Source organism: Mirounga angustirostris, unplaced genomic scaffold, assembly GCF_029215605.1.
Source record: "Mirounga angustirostris isolate CCGP_5_RB_7025 unplaced genomic scaffold, mMirAng1.0.hap1 SCAF_1, whole genome shotgun sequence".
In the NCBI taxonomy this organism is placed as follows: domain Eukaryota; kingdom Metazoa; phylum Chordata; class Mammalia; order Carnivora; family Phocidae; genus Mirounga; species Mirounga angustirostris.
Window position 1 is genome coordinate 191,262,181 of NW_026991709.1, and position 17,565 is coordinate 191,279,745.

Below are 17,565 nucleotides of genomic sequence, written 5' to 3' on the forward strand. Positions count from 1 at the left end.
CGGGGCCGGCTTCACTTTTCCAGGCTTCAGTTTCTTCATCTGGGAAGTGTGCCCGCAAAACTCCTACACCTCACAAGGCTGTTGCGAGTGTTAAAAATAGATCAAACACTTAAAACGCACACCCAGGGGTGCCTAGGTGGCTGTCGGTTTAGCATCTACCTTTGGCTGAGGTCATGATCTCAGGGTCCTAGATGGAGCTCCGGGTAGGGCTCCCTGCTCAGCGGGAAGTGTGCTTCTCTCTCTCTCTCAAATAAATAAATAAATAAAATCTAAAATAAATAAATAAATAAACGCACATCTGACACTATGAAAGCAACTATTAATGAATTTTCCATTTTCACCATCACGGTTTATACTTTCGTAAGAGCCAGACAGTGTAGGGCATTCTTTATTTCTGGTTGTATGAGGTCCTGAGGACCGTAAGCGTTTATCTGTTGAATGAATGAAAAGAGTCTTATTTGGATTCGCATGTTTCTTTCCGCATGATGACCCAGGCCACTGGCGGCGGCTGCTTTCTCAGGCTGCGCGTAGGGTCCCAAACCCGCGATTCCTGAGGCTTTTCCGCGCGCGCGGGGATTCGCACAGCTCGCGTCTCGTCCTCATTTTCACCCCCACCGTCCAGGAAAGCGAGGCTTGGGCAAGTCCCGACGCGCGGCAGGTCAGCCTAGGGCGGGGCGAGGCTTCACGCACAGGCTCTGGCCCTCGCCCGTCAGGGCGGCCCCTGCGTCGCGCGTCCCCTCCTGCTCCGATGCTCGTCCCGCGGGCCTACCCCGGGGGGTCCGCAGCTCCTTCGCCGCGAGAGCGGGGGCCGGGCTGCGCACCCCTTCTCCGACCCGGTAAATTCTCTCCGCCAGAGTCTGGATTAGGTAACAGGGGGTGCCCCGCGGCCCGGATCCTCTCCTCCGTCCTCCCTTCCTAGTCTTCCCAGGGACCCCGGCGGGGCGTGCCGAGCAGCGGCCGGGCGTGCCTGCGTCCGGGTCTCCGGCCACCCGGCACAGGCGCCAGCGGGGGTCCCCCGCCCGCCTCACGCCCACGTGGCCGGCCCGGCCTCCCCGCCCCCGGCCCCGCCCCCGCCCCGCCCGGGGGAGCCGCCCCCGCAGCAGCCGCCGCCACGGCCGTCGCCGCGGTGCGCTCTCCAGCCCGGCCGGGCCGAGCCAGCGCTGCGCGCCGAGGTGAGTGAGGGAGGCTGGCCGGGAACCCCGCCCCTCCACTAGACCCTCCCCGGCTGGACGCCCCCGCTAGACGCCCTGGGGCCCGGCACTTTCCGGGGCTGGCTTCTCCCCTGCCTTAACCTACTACCCCGAGCTGGACCCCTACCCCCACCTCCGGGTCGCCTCCGCCCGTCCCGGTGCCCGAAGCGGGCTCTGCGCGCTCTCCGGCCCCGGGCACTCGGAGCGCACTCGGGCGCCTGGGCGCCACGCAGGTGGGCAGTGCCACCACCGCTCGCGCCTGAGACCCTGACTTTGGACCCTGGGAGCTCTTAAGCGAAAGTTCCCGGAGCCACTTCCGGGGAGGAAGGCGCCACCTGTCCTCTCCCTCGGTGTCTTCTCCAGCCTTGGTGGGGCGCCCGCAGGTCAGCGTCGCGTCGGGAGCTGCTGGTAGTGGCTCGCAGGGCTGCCGGTCATTTCGCTGCGAGGAGCCGGGCTTTGAGCGCGCAGGGCGGCGGCCGTGGTTCCGGGCCCGCCCGGGGCCCTTGTGCTGGCGGCTGCATCTTTTAAATTGCGCGGCCAGAGGATCTTGAGATAGAGGCGAGGGAGGCGGACACGAGGGGGTTAGGGTGAATCTCGGTGCCTCAAAGCCAGAGACCGGTGAGCATTTTCTGAGTGTGGAAGTTGACCGAGCCGGGTGGAAATGGGTTCCTTTGGGCACTGGGAAGAGCAGCGCTTGCGCTGTCAGCCTCCTCATGGACTGGAACGTTGCTGAAACAGAGCGACTTGTTCCTAGAGGACGCTTTCTCCATTTAATGCCCGAACCAGGCTTGCTTCCAGCACTGGGCAGAGATGTGAGAACTGCCAAACAGTAGTTGTCCTGGATGCACCGGCAGAAACTTATTTTAAAGCATTTCATGTGCAACACAAGGTATAACTGCGTTCTTTCTTGGCTGGGGTGTGGAAGAGGAGAGCTTTTCTATGAATTTGTCTTAGCTGTATAGTCTCAGGCAAGTTACTTCACCCATCTCTGCCTCAGTTTTCTCAACTGTAAAATCGGGGTGATAATAGTACAAATCCTAAAGGGTTGTGTAAGGTTAAAGTTCTTAAAATTGTGCCTGATACAGGCTAAGTTTTACTTATGTTAGTTGTTCTTGTTATTTTTTATTGCTGACATCTAACAGGGCATCCGCATGCCTAACTCCCCAGTGAGGTGGGTATGGGCAGGCTCTTACTCCTTCATCGGCTGAGAACCCAAATTATTCACACAGTGGTGTCCCCTTCAGCGCTGAAACACTTGGGCTTTGCAGTAATGTTTCCTGTGGTTAAGCAGCCTTTTGCAAAATGTATCTCAGAATATGAGATTAGAGATGACCTTTGTCAAGGACACTGCTGGGAAATGGGGGTCTCAAACCTCTGGAAGCTCTAGGGTGTGACTGGATATTTGCCTCACTGAGGGGGAGTGGATAAAGTTCCACTTGAATTCCTTCAGGCCTTGGGCCCCCTGATAGGCTGACAACCCTGATCTCTGTGAGTGGGGGAGTGTTGTAAGGGGCCCAAAGACCTGATCTTGTCCCCTCCCCTCCATTCACTCACCTCCAGGAGATTGTCCCCTCCATCAGCGGAGCCTGCATCAGTTTAGCTTCTTTCTTTTTGTGTTAGGCCCACAGACAGGAGTTCTGATTCAGGAGACTCCAGAAATCTCCTGAAATGTGTATGAGATTGGAAATGTGGATGAGATATGCTTGGAGCACAGGTGTATATTTTTCCAGAGAGTTCCCTTTTCATCATATTCTGCAAAGGGCCTGCGCCCCACAAAAGGGGACTCTGACCTGCTGGTGGGGAGATTCTTACCCCTTGTACAGGAGCAGGCCCAAGTTGTCAACATTACCTCTGTCTCCCAGAGGTGAAAGTGCACTCATGATGCTTTGTGCCCTTGCTCAGGGCACACCTTCCAGTGGAAAATTCAGGTCTGCCTTAACTTGAGAAAACCTGATAAAGAAGTCAACTGGAGAAAGGAGAAGGCAAGCTGAGGGAGTAGGGACTCTTGGCCTGTGGTGAGGCCATTAGGATGGGATACAGTTCATGAAAACTGGAGCTCAGATTGTCAGGAGACTCCTCAGAGTCTTTGCATATGCTCTTCCTTCTGCTGAGCACACTTTTCTGCCACTTCTTCTCAGGCCTGGCATGATCTTTAGCTTGGATGTCTCTTCTGTAGAGAAGATTCTCCTGACCACTCTGTCCAAAGCAGCCTGTCCCCCTATCAGTACCTGTCACATTCTCCTATAGTATTTTATTCATGGAGCTTACCTGAAATGGTCATACTCATGTATCTATTTATGGATTTATTGTCTACATCCACCCAGGAGAATGTAGACTTCAAGAGGGTAGAGGTGTTGCCCTCTTTACCACTGAATTCTGGCCCCTTGCACACAGTAGATGCTCAATAAATGTTCCCTAGTGACAGAATGAATGAGCATCTACTGAGTGAAGTGTGGTGAGCTGAAGAACTTTTTTTTTCTCCTTAAGTAAGCTCTACGGCCAACATGGGGCTCAGACTCACAACCCTGAGATGAAGAGTTGCATGCTCTACTGACTGAGCCAGCCAGGCGCCCTGGCCCTAGATATATTTTTTAAAAATTCATCCTTGGATGCCTTATCTTAATGGTTTGTACAAATATTGTCTGATTCAGATTACTTTGCACAGGTTGAGCAGGTTGAAACGAGTGAAAATGAAATGCTTTTATATACAATTCTGATTAACTGAGTCAGTTCACATTGCTACATGGGAGATCTCCTGTGTGGTGGGTGGAATGGGGTCTGCTGTGGAGAAGTTTGGAGATAAGCTTTGCCTTCTTCTTCACTTTAGTGAACATTGTTCATTCAGTTATGAAAATGGGGATACTTTTTCTTAAAAAAAATGAGGAAGATTATAGTTAGTTGGAGTCATATCTCCACATGTGCCTTAGCCCCTTAGCTCAGCCCTGTTACTCCATTTATTCAAGAATCACTTCTGGAGGGAGGGCTCTGACACTGGCCACAGAGCAGTCAAGAAGACCAGCAGTGTTCCTCCCTTGTGGTGTTTACATCCCAGTGGCAGAGATGGACAATTGACAACTAGATGTATAATACAGTATCAGAGAGTGTGGTCAGTGCAATAAAGAAGCTGAAGCTGGGGAAGGGGATCCCAAGTGACTGCAGTGGAGGCAGCATTGGTTTAGGTCAGGGATGGTTTCTCTGTGGAAGCAGCATTCGAGCAGAAACCTCGATGAATGAGGGATGTGGATATCTGAGGGAAGATAGTTCCGTGCATGTGGGCCCCAAGGTTGTGGTTGAATTCCTTTTGAGCCCTGGACATGGTCTGTCTCACTGGGGAAGGGGGAGGGGAAGTGAGTCAGTGTGGGCAGAACTTCCCTCACCTGCTCCCCAGATCCTAGCACGTGGCTGGTGTAAGCTCTTGGCACTGTGTGCTCTCATGGTTGACCAGAAGGCTTATGCCTTCCTTTCCACAGGGACCTGGAGTGATGATGTTTCCTGAAACCGCCACCTGGGCAATGAGTATGAGCCTCGGGGCACTGCTGGAAGTATAACTCTACGCATAGTAAGACTTGCTTCACCTCACGTGTCCTGGCCATGGGCCCCCTCCTCTTTTGTGTCATTTGGTTACAAGCACCTCATCACCTAGAGGAAACCACCTAGAGGAAAGTAGTTAGTGAAGCTTTGATGGAAAAAAAATGAAGTGATGAAAATGTATAGGATCATGGGCCGCGAGATGCATGCTTCCCATTCTCTCTGTTGAGTGGTTGATTGGTTGATCATTTGACATTACTTAACAAAGCATAAAAGAGGTATGACAGGGAGGCTTCTTGGAAAAAGTGACATCTAAGAAAAGAAAGGGATGGCTACAAGTCACTTCTATTTAGAAGGTGGGGCGGGATGGAAGGAAGAGAGAACAGCATGTGCAAAGGTCCAGATGAAGAGTTACCAGTTCTCAAATGATGCCAGATTCTCATCGGTTATAGCTCTGTGTGTGTGTGTGTGTGTGTGTGTACGCATGCATGGAGTATTCTGGGGAAAAGGAACTGATGTAGCAGCCCTCAGTAGATGCCAGTTGATCTGAATGGCTACGCCATGTGCTACTGGGCTCTGCACTGACATCCTCATGTATCAGCTAGAACTATCCTATGGCACAGGTCCTCTCAGTATCCCCATCTTTCTGACCAAGGAAAGTGAGGGGGGGAAGTGGTGGATAACTTGCCAACTGTGTCTTTCTGGAGCTCTGTTCAGTTGTATCAGGGGAGGTCAAGGGGAGGGGGATCTTCCCAGAAGATTGAGTCAGTGATGTCAAGAGAATCGGGTGCTTTTAACTATGTCCGACAGGCCTTGCTTTGGTGCACAGCCCCTGTGGAATGTGAGCTCTGGGAGCGCAGGGGCTGCCCCCCACCAACCTCTCAGTCCCTGGCACGGGGAGGATTTGTTGGGGGTTAAAGTGGATGCTCCAGCATCGCTGCTGGCCATGGAACATCAAGGCGGGAGGAGGCCATTGCCTTCTCTCCCTGGGTGTCTCCTGACTTTTCCAGGGTGGACCTGAGAGTCAGGGCAGAGCTGGACGTGGGGCCCAGGTCAAAACCGAATGCTCCAGGAAGAGAGGCTGGGGACCTTGGCCAGAGCTGAAGGACAAAGCAGGCAGTTTGGTGCCTTGCCTGGCTCATCTAGCTCAAGACCAAACTAGTTATTTAACAGCCCAAGTTAGTTATTTGTCCCGACACCCGACCTCCACTTCCAGCCAGCATATGATAACTTTGTGGGTCGGGATTTGCTGCTCCTGTGGTTAGAACCCCAAGCCCTGAATTCATCTTCCATTCTGAGCTTAATATTTTCCTGGAAGCTGGGGTGGTGATCCAGTGCGGTGGCTGGCTTTAAGGCAAACTGATGTGTCTGGAGGGGGTAGAAGTGCTGGTTGGGCTCCCGTGTTCCAGTCTCAGCTCCAGCATTGAGTTACTAGTGGAGTGACCTTGGGCAAAGTGCCCAACCTCTCCAAGCCTCAGTTTCCCTATCTGTGCATGGGGACAGTGCTTGACTGGACCTTATGGGTTTGCTGTGGAGATTAATGCACAGAGAGCATACCCCTGTCACAGCCCCTGTGCAGGAAGGGCTGGCCGTGGTCATCATCTGGTGATCTAAAATGGACACAGGTCACACTGTCACAGTATTGTGCTCAGAAGGGTTTGCTCAAACACACTGGGAGTTCTCCATTCGGATTTGGAGATTTCACCAGGGGCGGGTGCTATGCTTTTTGGAGACGATTGTATTCTGAGCCAAAGTGGATAATGGAGTTGAGGGCAAGTTTATTGTGAGACAGATGCCAGCTGGGTAATGGCATGAGACTCTTTGCCCACCGTGGTCCACCCTCCTGTCCCACGGTCTCTCCCAGGCCTCTTCCACTACAGTGGGGGCCTCCATGTCCCCATGGTCCTCAGAACCTGGCTGCTTCAGTGGACTGTTTTGGTTCATCTTCCCCATACCCCACCCCAGGTCCCCTGCTGGACCCTCCAGTGCAGCTGAACCCAACAGCCCCCCCAATGCCCCAGAGGCTTTTCCACCTTCGCAGCTTTGCACCTGCTGTTCCTACTACTTGAAATGCTCTTTTGCTCCTTGCAGAACCTCCCATACTCCCCAACTCCAGTGGCTTCTTCCCTCTTTCCTTCCCTTTTGCCTAGAAAAAGAAATGCTCCTTTGCCCAAGAAACCTGGTTATATTCTTCATGTACACAAATGCAAACAAATCGGAAATTGTGGAGTAAAAAATGAACTTCCTCCTCCCGCATCTCTGGCTTGCTTCCAGAGAGAACATTTATGATCAGTTGACTGTATATTTCTCTTCTGTTTTGATGTACAGGTGTGTGTGTACCTGTGAATATCTTTAAAAACCAACGGAATGGGCTCATTTTTAGATTTTATTTGTTTATTTTAGAGAGAGAGAGAGAGAGAGAGAGAGGAGGGGCAGGGAGAGGGAGAGGGAGATAATCTCCAGCAGACTCTGCGCTGAATGTGGAGCCCCATGTGGGGCTTGATCTCACGACCCTGAGATCATGACCTAAGCCAAAACCAAGAGTCAAGACGCCCAACCAACTGAGCCACCCAGGCACCTCTAATGGGCTCATTTTATATGTATTGTTCTCCAATGAATTTTTCCTCATTTAGCCATATGTCCAAGAGTGCTTTCTCTGTCTATATGCATCTCCCCTCTTTTTACATCCTCACCTCCCCCAAGGGAGGAGAGTATAAGTTTGTGTGGACATGTATTTTCAGTTCTCTCGGGTATATACCTGCAGTGGGATTGCAGGTCATATGGTGACTCTATTTTTAACATTTTGGATAACTGCCACACTGTTTTCCAAAGTGGCAGCGCCATTTTGCAATCCCACCAGTAGTGTTTGAGGGTTTTGATGACTCCATATCCTCACCAACGCTTGTTACTGCCCATCTTTTTTTTTATTATTGCCATTCTAGTGCATGTGAAGTGGTATCTCATCATGGTTTTGATTTTCATTTCCCTATGGCTAGTGGTGTTGAACATCATTCTTTTTAACTTAATTTTTTTAGTGCAGTTTTAGTTTTAGTTTTTCTTTTAATAATGAAATTGAGAGGAAAGTACAGAGATTCCCTTTATATTTCCGGCTCCCACACATGCACAGCCTCCCCCATTATCAGCATCACTCACCAGAATGGTATATTTGGTACCAAGGATGAACCTACATGGACACATCATGATCATCTGAGGCCCGTAGTTTGCCTAAGGGTTCACTCTTGGTGTTGTGCCTTCAGTGGGTTTGAACAAATGTATAATGATAGTTATAGACACAATGATAATATCATACAGAGTATTTTCACTGCCCTAAGAATCCTCTGTGCTCTACCTATTCATCTCCACCCTCCTGCCCCCCACAACCACTGATCTTTTTACTGTCTCCATAGTTTTGCCTTTTCCAGAATGTCATATAGTTAGGATCATATGGTATGTAGCAATTAGTTTCTTTCACTTAGTAACATGCATTTGAAGTTCGTCTGTGTCTTTTCATAGCTTGATAGCTCATTTCTTTTTAGTTCTGAGTAGTATTTCATTGTCTGGATGTACCACAGTTTATCCATTCACCTACTAAAGAACATTTTGGTTGCTTCTAAGTTTTGGCAGTTATGAATAAAGCTGCTATAAACATCCACGTGCAGGTTTTTGTGTGGACATAAGTTTTCAGCTACTTAGGGTAAATACCAAGGAGTGTGATTGCTGGACTGTGTGGTAAGAGTATGTTTAGTTTTGTAAGAAACCCACCAAACTGTCTTCCAAAGTGACTGTACCATTTTGCATTCCCACCGGCAACAAATGAGAGAGTTTCTTTTACTTTACATCCTTTTCCAGCATTTGGTATTGTCAGGGTTGTGGATTTTGGCCATACTAATAGGCATGGGGTGGTATTCTATTGCTTTAATTTGCATTTCCCTGATGACATATGATGTGGAGAATCTTTTCATATGTTTACTTGTCATCTATGTATCTTCTCTGGTGAGGTGTCTGTTAAGGTCTTTGGCCCATTTCCAATTCAGGTTGTTTGTTTTCCTATTGTTGAGTTTTAAGAGCTCTTTGTATGTTTTGGATAACAGTTCTTTATCAGATGTATCTTTTGCAAATATTTTTTCTAGTCTGTGGTTTGTCTTCTAATTCTCTTGGAATTATCTATTGCAGAGCAGAAGTTTTCAATTTTAGTGAAGTCCAGCTTATCAATTATTTCTTTCATAGATTGTGTTTTTGGTGTTATATCTAAAAAGGGCATCACCATACCCTAGATTTTTCCCTATGTTATCTTCTAGGGGTTTTATAGTTTTGCATTTTATATTTAGGTCTCTGATCCATTTTAAGTTAATTTTTGTGAAGAATGTCAGGTCTGTGTTTAGAGTCATTATTTTGCATGTGGATATCCAGTTGTTCGAGCCCATTTGTTGAAAAGATTATCTTTGCTCCATTGTTTTGCCTTTGCTCCTTTGTCAGAGATCAGTTGATGACATATACGGGGGTCCATTTCTGGGCTCTCTGTTTTTTCCATTGATCTGTTTGTCGATTATTTTGCTAATACCACACTGTCTTGATTATTGTAGCTTTTACTAAGTCTTGAAGTCTGGTAGCGGCAGTCCTCCAACTTGTTCTTCTTTAACATTGTGTTGGTTGAATATCTTTTCATGTGCTTGTTGGCCATTTGTATATCTTCTTTGGAGACATGTCTTTTCAGATCTTTTGCCAATTTTTAAAAACTTGGGTTCTTTTTTCTTTTTTTTTTAAAGATTTTATTTATTCATTTGAGACACAGAGATACAGATCTCTCTCAGAGAGAGAGAGAGCATGAGGAGGGGGAGAGGCAGAGGGAGAGGGATAAGCAGGCTCCCTGCTGAGCCAGGCGCCCGATTTGGGGCTTGATCCCAGGACCCTAGGATCATGACCTGAGCCGAAGGCAGATGCTTAACCATCTGGGTCACCCAGGCGCCCCGGGTTCTGTTTTTATTATTGATTTATAATTGTATATTCTAGATTCAGTCCCTTATCAGATACGTGATTTTCAAATATTTCCTCCTATTCTATGGGTTGTCTCTTCATTATCTTGGTTGTATTCTTTGAAGCCCAGGGTTTAAGTGGGATGAAGTCCGATTTATCTATTTTTCTTATGTTGCTTGTGCTTTTGGTGTCATACTTAAGACATGTTTGCCTAATCCAAGCTCATGAAGATTTATGCCTTAATTTTCTTCTAAGAGTTTTATAGTTTTTAGTCCTTGAATTTAGGCCTTTGATCCATTTTGGGTTAATTTTTATATGTGGTGTGAGGTAGAGGTACAAACTCATTCTTTTGCATGTGGATATTCTGTTGTCCCAGTTCTATTTGTTGAAAAGACTATTCTTCCCATTGAATTCTCTTGACAGCCTTGTTGAAAATCAACTAGCCATAATGTGCATGCTTAGTCCTTCCTCTTAATTCTATTGCATTGGTCTATATGTCTATCTTTATGCCATACTCCTGTCTTGATTACTGTAGCTTTGTGGTAACTTTTGAAATCGAGAAGTGTGAGTCTTCTTTGTCCTTTTTCATGATTATTTTGGCTTTTTGGGTCCCCATATGGATTTTAGGGTCAGCTTGTCAATTTTTTGCGAAAAAGGTAGCTGAGATTTTAATATGGGCTGTGTTGAATTGGAAGGTCAGTGGGGAGTTTTGCTAGCTTAACAATACTAAGTCCAGGTCCCAATGCATCATTCGTTCATTGGTTGACTGACCCTCAGCATTCCATCTTTCAAGGTGCAAAGACAAAAACCCAGGGACATCCGCATCTTTTTTCTTTGTTGAAGAAAGTGACAAGTATAGTGTAGTGTAATCTAAGTCCGGAGACCTTGGATAAAACATTTAACTCCTGAATGTGTGAAATGGGAGTGCCTCTGGCACGGACTGAGCATTATGGCAGACCTGGTTTCTCTTTATCTGAGGGCGTGATGGTGATCCCTAGAGATCCTCCCATACTTCCCTGCCTCCATGCTTGAGAAACGTGGTGAGAATTGGGGCCCCCCAGAGCCATGGAGGCACCAGGGAGTGGTGGAGGGTATTGGATGAGGCTGCAATTTAACTTGTTTTATTTACTGAGCAGAGGTGGGATTTCATTTAAGGAAAAGGTGCTGCTGCTAAAGCAATTTTTGCCTCCTTCCCCCAAACAGGCATCATGGTTTAAAGAATGGAATAAAAATAAGAAAGGAATGCTATCGCATATTAGAAGATTAGTTTACACCTCTCCCTGCACTTATGCATTCCAGATGTCATGCTTTGGCACAAGTCCACAACTGTAGTCTTAGAGAAGAAGAAATAAAGAAGTGAAGCACCTACGTGTGTGTCAACAGGAATCTGGTTTTCCAAACTGAAGGAACAACCCGGGGAACTACATTGGGAAATGCAAATCCACTCCACCTCAGCGTGCTCTCCGCTGGGGTGACGGGCTCCATTTTAAACAAAATGGTGCTACTGTGTGTGAGAGATTGGAGCTGTTTATCACTGTTGTTCCAAAAAAAGCAATTTAAAAAAGTATTAATTTGGGTAGAGTTTCTAGATTGTTTCTGGAGGGGAAAAAATGATATGCAATGGAAATTATTTTGAGATCGTCAAAACCCAAGTTCCTGTGGTTTAGCAGGTTCCCTTTACCCAATCTGTTAGATCAAGCAGTTCATAGGGATTTTATTTCCATTCTTTATTGAGGGGTGTGTGTGCATGCATGTGCACATGGGAAGTTAGGGGAAAAACACAATGATATAACCCAGGCCCAGAACAAGGAAGCATGTCACGGAGCTGAAGTTCTAGTCTCAGAAGACGCAGCTTAGCTGCCCTTGTGTAACCTCTTTCCATGACACATTTCCCATGGGGGTGCTGGGGATGGTTTCTCTCCTGCATGGCTTTAATTTTACAAAAGCCCTGTGCAGTCTTGCAAACTCAAGTGGTTTTCTCAACAGATCACTCACATTTCATATGTTCTGGGCTGGGCAGGGCCTCACTAATCCTTGGCCAGCACTGTGAGTCAGAAAATATTTAAATGACCGCCGAGGCCTTTGAGGAGAGAGAGTTGGCAAGTGATTTAGGGAGGTGGAGTGACTCTTAAACAGCACTGCAGTAAATGAGTGGCAGAGCTGATACGAGGAGGAGCAACTCTGTTTTATTATGCTAATAAAGTTTTATCATCTTTCCAAATGAGATAATAATGATGATGCTACCAAATGCTATAGAACACTTCTTATACAGTGGAGTCCGGCCTTTCCTACCTGTGTTTGACTGTAAGAAATAAATCTAGACCATCTGCTGGTGTGTTTGTGTGTGTGAGTGCAAGAGTGCATGCAGGCACGTGCGTATCCAAAACGAAAGTTTGGTGAGAAAACCCTTACCTTATGTACGTTTAATGTCCTCTGACCATTCTTTTCTACATTAGTGAATTTATGCTTTTTTTTTAAAGGATGGCTGTGAGACCCACTAGATTTATTTCATGAATAGGGCAAAACCTACTGTTTGAAAAACACTATGCTAGACAGTTTGCTGTGTGTTTACGTGTACTACTTCATTTAATCCTCTCAAAAACCTCAGGGAGGGGGTATTATTATCCCCATTTTTGGGTGGGGAAACAAAGGCACAGAGAGGTAACTTGCCCAGGGTCACACTGTGAGTGAGTAGTGAGCTGGGAATGAACCCTGAAAGGCTAAGTAAGACAAGTTCATGGTGTGAACCCAGGTCATGTACCTGTCTCCTGTAACAATTAGGGAAGAAGGTATAATTTACTATCCTTTTTAAAAAGAGAATTATTTATTTTTAAAGTAGACTCCACACCCATTGTGGGGCTTGAACTCATGACCCTGAGATCAAGAGTCACACACTCTACCAACTGAGCCAACCTGGTGCTCATTAGTATCCTAATGAGTTGTTACATATTGAAAAGGTAGCCACAAAATAGATACAAAATTAATACCACTTGTTTGACTTAAAGTTGCATTTAAAAACACATATATCCACTATGATGGCTTTGATCAATACATAGATGTTATTCTTCCTCGGTTGCTGTATTTTGTGGGGTGTTTACTTTTTTAAAAGATTTATTCATTTATTTTGAGGGTGGGAGTGGGGAGGGGCAGAGAGAGAGGGAGAGAGAGAGAGTCCCAAGCGGACTCCATGCTGAGCAGGGAGCCCAACGTGGGGCTCGATCCCGTGACCCTGAGATCATGACCTGAGCTAAAACCAAGAGTCAGACACTCAACCAACTGCACCACCCAGGCACCCCATATAGGTTTTTTATTTTTATCTTCTTAATCATTTGATGACTTTAAATTTCATGCAAGTACAGATAATAAGGGATAATTTCCAATGGAAAGTCAGTTGTTGTGGAGGTGTATTAGTCAGGGATCTCCAGAGAAACAAAACCAAATACAACAGGTTGTGTAATATATAAAAGTATATAGTACATATTACATAGTATTATATAATGATGTATAATGTGTATATATATAATATATGAAGTGTACAATGTATAATGATATATCTTATATAATATATATATTATACAACAGCATGTGTGTGTGTGTATATTTCACGTATACCGAGCAAGAGAGGGAGAGAGAGATTTATATTTATTTTAAGGAAGTGGCGATCCCCCTATGTGATGGTGGAGGCTAGGCAAATTTAATATCTGCAGAATAGGCTGGCAGGCTAGAGACACAGGGAAGGCAGTTCAAGTCCAAAGGCAGTCTCCTGGCAGAATTCCTTCTTGCTAAGGGAGGTCTGTCTTTGTTTTATGAAGGCCTTCAACTGATTAGATCAGGCCCACCCAAATTATGACAAGCAATTTGTTTTACTCACAGTCTACTGATTTAAGTGTTAATGTTATCCAAAAAAAAAAAAAATACCTGCACCTTCCCAAAACTTCTAGAATAACGCTGGACCAAATATCTGGGCACTTGGTCTAGACAAGTTAACACATAAAATTAAGCATAACAGGGAGTAAGATACTGTTTGGAGTTGTTCGGAAGAAAGGAAAAAGGCAGTGGGAAGCTTGAGTGTGATATTGTTACAAATATGAGGACATTTCAGAAAGAACTCCCTCTCCCATGATTGATTGCCAAATAAGCCCGCCCCTGTTCCCAGGCAGTTAGAGGAGCTCAGCATGGGTTTGCAGATGGAAGGGGGTGGCAGGTGCAGATTTTCTTGCTTTGAGTTGAATGGATTTTTCTTCCATTTCTCTCTTAGACCAGAGACCTGAGAGTTCATGGCTCCAAGTCAATAGAGCCGTTTATATGCAGCCAGCGGGGGCTTGTTGAGTGGCTTTCTCTGTAGGGGCTGCGTGTGCTGATGTAGCTATTTGTAGCTCAGCCTAAACTTGGAAGACTTTGCTTCCTTCTCCTGTGCCACAAGCTACCGAGGGACCTGCGGATCACTGGCCGCAGGACCGCTCTGGGGCTGTTTGGGTGTGAACTCAGGTTGTCTATGAGTACATGGTATCCAGACAATATTAAATTTGTTATTTTTTTCATTCTCTCTGATTTTTTTTTTTTTTTTAAGATTTTATTTATTTATTTGACAGAGAGAGAGCGAGAGCAGGAACACAAGCAGGGGGAGTGGGAGAGGGAGAAGCAGGCTTCCCGCTGAGCAGGGAGCCCGATGCGGGGCTCGATCCCAGGACCCTGGGATCATGACCTGAGCCGAAGGCAGACGCTTAACGACTGAGCCACCCAGGCGCCCCTCTCTGATTTTTATTAAGGTATAGTTCACATACCATAAAACTGATTCTTTTAAAGTGTGTGACTTAGTAGTTTTTCGTATATTTGCAAGGTTGTGCAGCCATGACAACTATCCAATTCCAAAACATTTTCGTCATCCCAAAATATAGCTTTTATTTTGGAAGTAATTTAAACATTTGAGAACACTGCCTGCTGGATCAGTCCCATCTGCAGACAAACATGCTGTTATTTCTCCCAACTTAAAAAAAAAAACAAAAACAACCCACAACCAAAACCTTCTGTTCACCCTACTTCTCCCTCTAGTTATGCCCCCATTTCTCTTCAGTTTAGAGCAAAACTTCTTGAAAGAATTGTTTGGACTTGCTGACTCTACTTCTTTGCGTCCCTTCCCCTCTCACTGTTAAAAGAATTGTGATAAAATACATACAACATAAAACTTACCATCATGACCGTTTTTAAGCATCCGCTTCAGAAGTGTTAAGCATATTCACATTGTTACACAACAACCTCTGGAACTTTTCCATCTTGTGTGATGAACTCCGTTCCCATCAATGCTCCGTTCCTCCCTCCCTCCAGCCCCTGGTAACCAGCACTCTACTTTCTGTCTCTGAGCATTTACTGGCTCTGGATACCTCGTCTAAGTGGCATCAGTACCAATAAAGCAGTATTTGTATTTTGTGTGTGGGGCTGGCTTATTTTGTTCCGCATAATGTCTTCAAGGTTCATGTATGTTGCGGCAGGTGTCATTATTCCTTTCCTTTTAAGGCTGAGTAATGCTCCGTGGTGTGTATATACCACGTTTTGTTTATCCATTCATCCGTTGAAGGACAGTTGGGCTGGAATAATGTTGCTCTCCTGCTCTCCTGGGAACCCATGATTCCCAGCCAGGTTTGGGTTCCCCTCAGGAACACCTGTTGCCCAGGTCTGTGCTGAGTGCCATGTTGCTCATCCCAGTGACAGAGCCTCTGGCCCCACCCCCACCCAGCCTGGCAGCCAGCAGTGTTTGACACCGTTGGCCGTTTTCTCTTCCTCGAAGCTCTTTCTTTACCTGACTTCCAGGGCGCCTTACTCTCCTGGTCCTCTAACCACCTGCTAGTTAACAGCACCTCCATCCTTCTGATTGTTCAGACCCAAAGCCTAGGGTGTCATCTTTGACTCTTGTATCTTTTATCCCCACTCTTACCAGAAAATCCCACCGTGCGTACTTTCAGAATATACCCAGAATGTGGCCACTGTTCACCCATTGTCCGAGCTACCCTCCCCTCTCACCTGAGTGACTGGCGATCTCTTTGCTGGTCTCCCAGCCCCTGTCCTTACCTCCTTCCAGCTTGTTCTCAATTCACAGCTAGAGGGACCTTTAGTGGGCAGATTACCATTCCTTTGCTCAAAACCCTCGAAGGGCTCCCATCTTAACAGCAGAAACTAATGTCCTCACAGTGGCCTACAGAACCCCCACGATCTGGCCGGGTTTCTTCTATTACTCCTTCCTTAGTTTGCTCTTCCCCTCATTACCCCAGCTGGTCATACTAGCCTCAATGCTCGCCTCTAATTGGATACCCCAGGACCTTTGCACTTCCTGTTCCCTCTGCCGGGGATTTCTCTTCTCCTGACGTTGACATAATTTGGTCCTTCACTTCCTTCAGCCTTTACTCAGATATCGCCTTCCCTAACTATCATGTCTAAACTATTACCACTCTCCCCAATACCCCTCTCTCCCTTCCTTGATTTATTTTGTCTCCTTACTCCTATCACTGTCCAGCATAGGGGATATTTTGCTTATTCATCTTGGCTTTTGTCTGCTTCCCTCACTGGAATGTAAATTCCACAAGGACAGGGTTTTTTCTTCTGTTTTCTTCTCTGCCATTTCCCCAGCACCTCACGGGCACCAAGTAGACACTCAGTAAATATTTACTGAGCCAATAAATGAAAATTGGGAAAATAGAGATAAAAAGTCATTTATGATTCTTCTATTATGATACAAGTCTTGCTTGTATTTTTTCTTACCTGCGAATTGTTCATATAGGTAGGTGTATGTGTGTGTCTGTGTCCCCTGTCTTTTCCCACCAGGCATTCCTGTATGAACTTCTGTTTTTTTAAGTTGCTAGGTAACCTTCATGATTATTACTTGTTAAACAGCTACATAATGTTTCACTGAGTGGATGTAGCAACTTCATTTATTTAACCTTGTTTTGTTCAGTACTATTGGGCAGCTTCCAATTTGTTGCTATTGTAGATTACACCACAGTGAGCGTCTGTGTTGGGCATTTGCCAAGCCTTCCTCCCTCTCCTTTGGAAGGAGTCTCCATTCTCCCGAGCCCGGGTGGGGGCCATGGCCCAGGCTGGGCCCATCATGGTCTCCACCACCAGCTATGGTGACTGGTTTAGGGCCACATAGAGGACCAGCCCGGCCAGGCCATGGGCTTCTCCCAGCTCACCCTAACTTGCTCAGAAGCGACAGAGAAGATACTCAGAAGCACCCGGGTCCAGAGCAGTAAGGACAGGGCCCCAGAGTTGGAGTGGTGACAGCATAAGGGAAGGGTTGCTTGGGCACGTCATCTTTGGATCCAGTCACTTGACTAAGCTTTTCCACTATCCTTCCAACAAATCCCCCTTTTCACCAGTCTAGATGGAGTTGGATTTCTCACTGCAATGAGGGAGTCTAGACCAATTCAACAGTGGAGCTTCTCCCCCATTCCTTTTTTCAGTGGATCTTAGGCCAGAACAAGGAAAGATGTTACAGACCTAAGGAAGGAACTGTTCAGGGCAGAAAAGGCATGTGCGCAGAACAGCTCTATGTCTTTGTCATGACTGGAGAAACACTGTAAAAATGTCCTCTGGGTTCAGATGCTGGCACCGCCATCTGACGGGGGTAACCTCAGTTTCCTTGTCGGTAAAATGAGGATGACAATAATCACACCCCACCTCAGGGGAACTGTTTAGAGAGGACTCAAACAGATACTTGCACACCCATATTCATAGCAGCGTTATTCACGGTAGCTAAAAAGTGGAAACCACCAAAGTGTCTGTTGGCAGATGAATGGATAGACAGAATGTGGTAATTACATACAGTGGAGTATCACTAGCCATAGAAAGGGAGTTCTGACACCTGCTACAATAGGGGTGA

General features: G+C 46.5%; 2 protein-coding genes across 3 annotated transcripts in view; one reads left to right on the forward strand and one right to left on the reverse strand.

The window, feature by feature from the left end:
• The first annotated feature begins 1,093 nt into the window (after positions 1-1,093).
• The window catches only part of ARHGEF3 (Rho guanine nucleotide exchange factor 3), a 299,011-nt gene continuing 282,539 nt past the window's right edge, over positions 1,094-17,565 (forward strand). The window contains exons 1-2 of one of the 2 annotated variants that reach the window (XM_045862138.3): positions 1,096-1,172; positions 4,661-4,749. The gene's annotated coding sequence lies outside the window, so the exon portion shown is untranslated. Of the gene's footprint in view, positions 1,173-4,660; positions 4,750-17,565 lie in introns of both variants that reach the window. The other variant, XM_045862139.3, reaches the window with a different exon arrangement.
• SPATA12 (spermatogenesis associated 12) lies at positions 4,964-9,399 on the reverse strand. Its single transcript, XM_064593281.1, is given in 7 exon segments — positions 4,964-5,030; positions 5,201-5,376; positions 5,379-5,485; positions 5,488-5,551; positions 5,553-5,659; positions 5,662-5,860; positions 9,280-9,399. Coding segments are annotated over 7 exon segments (840 nt in total).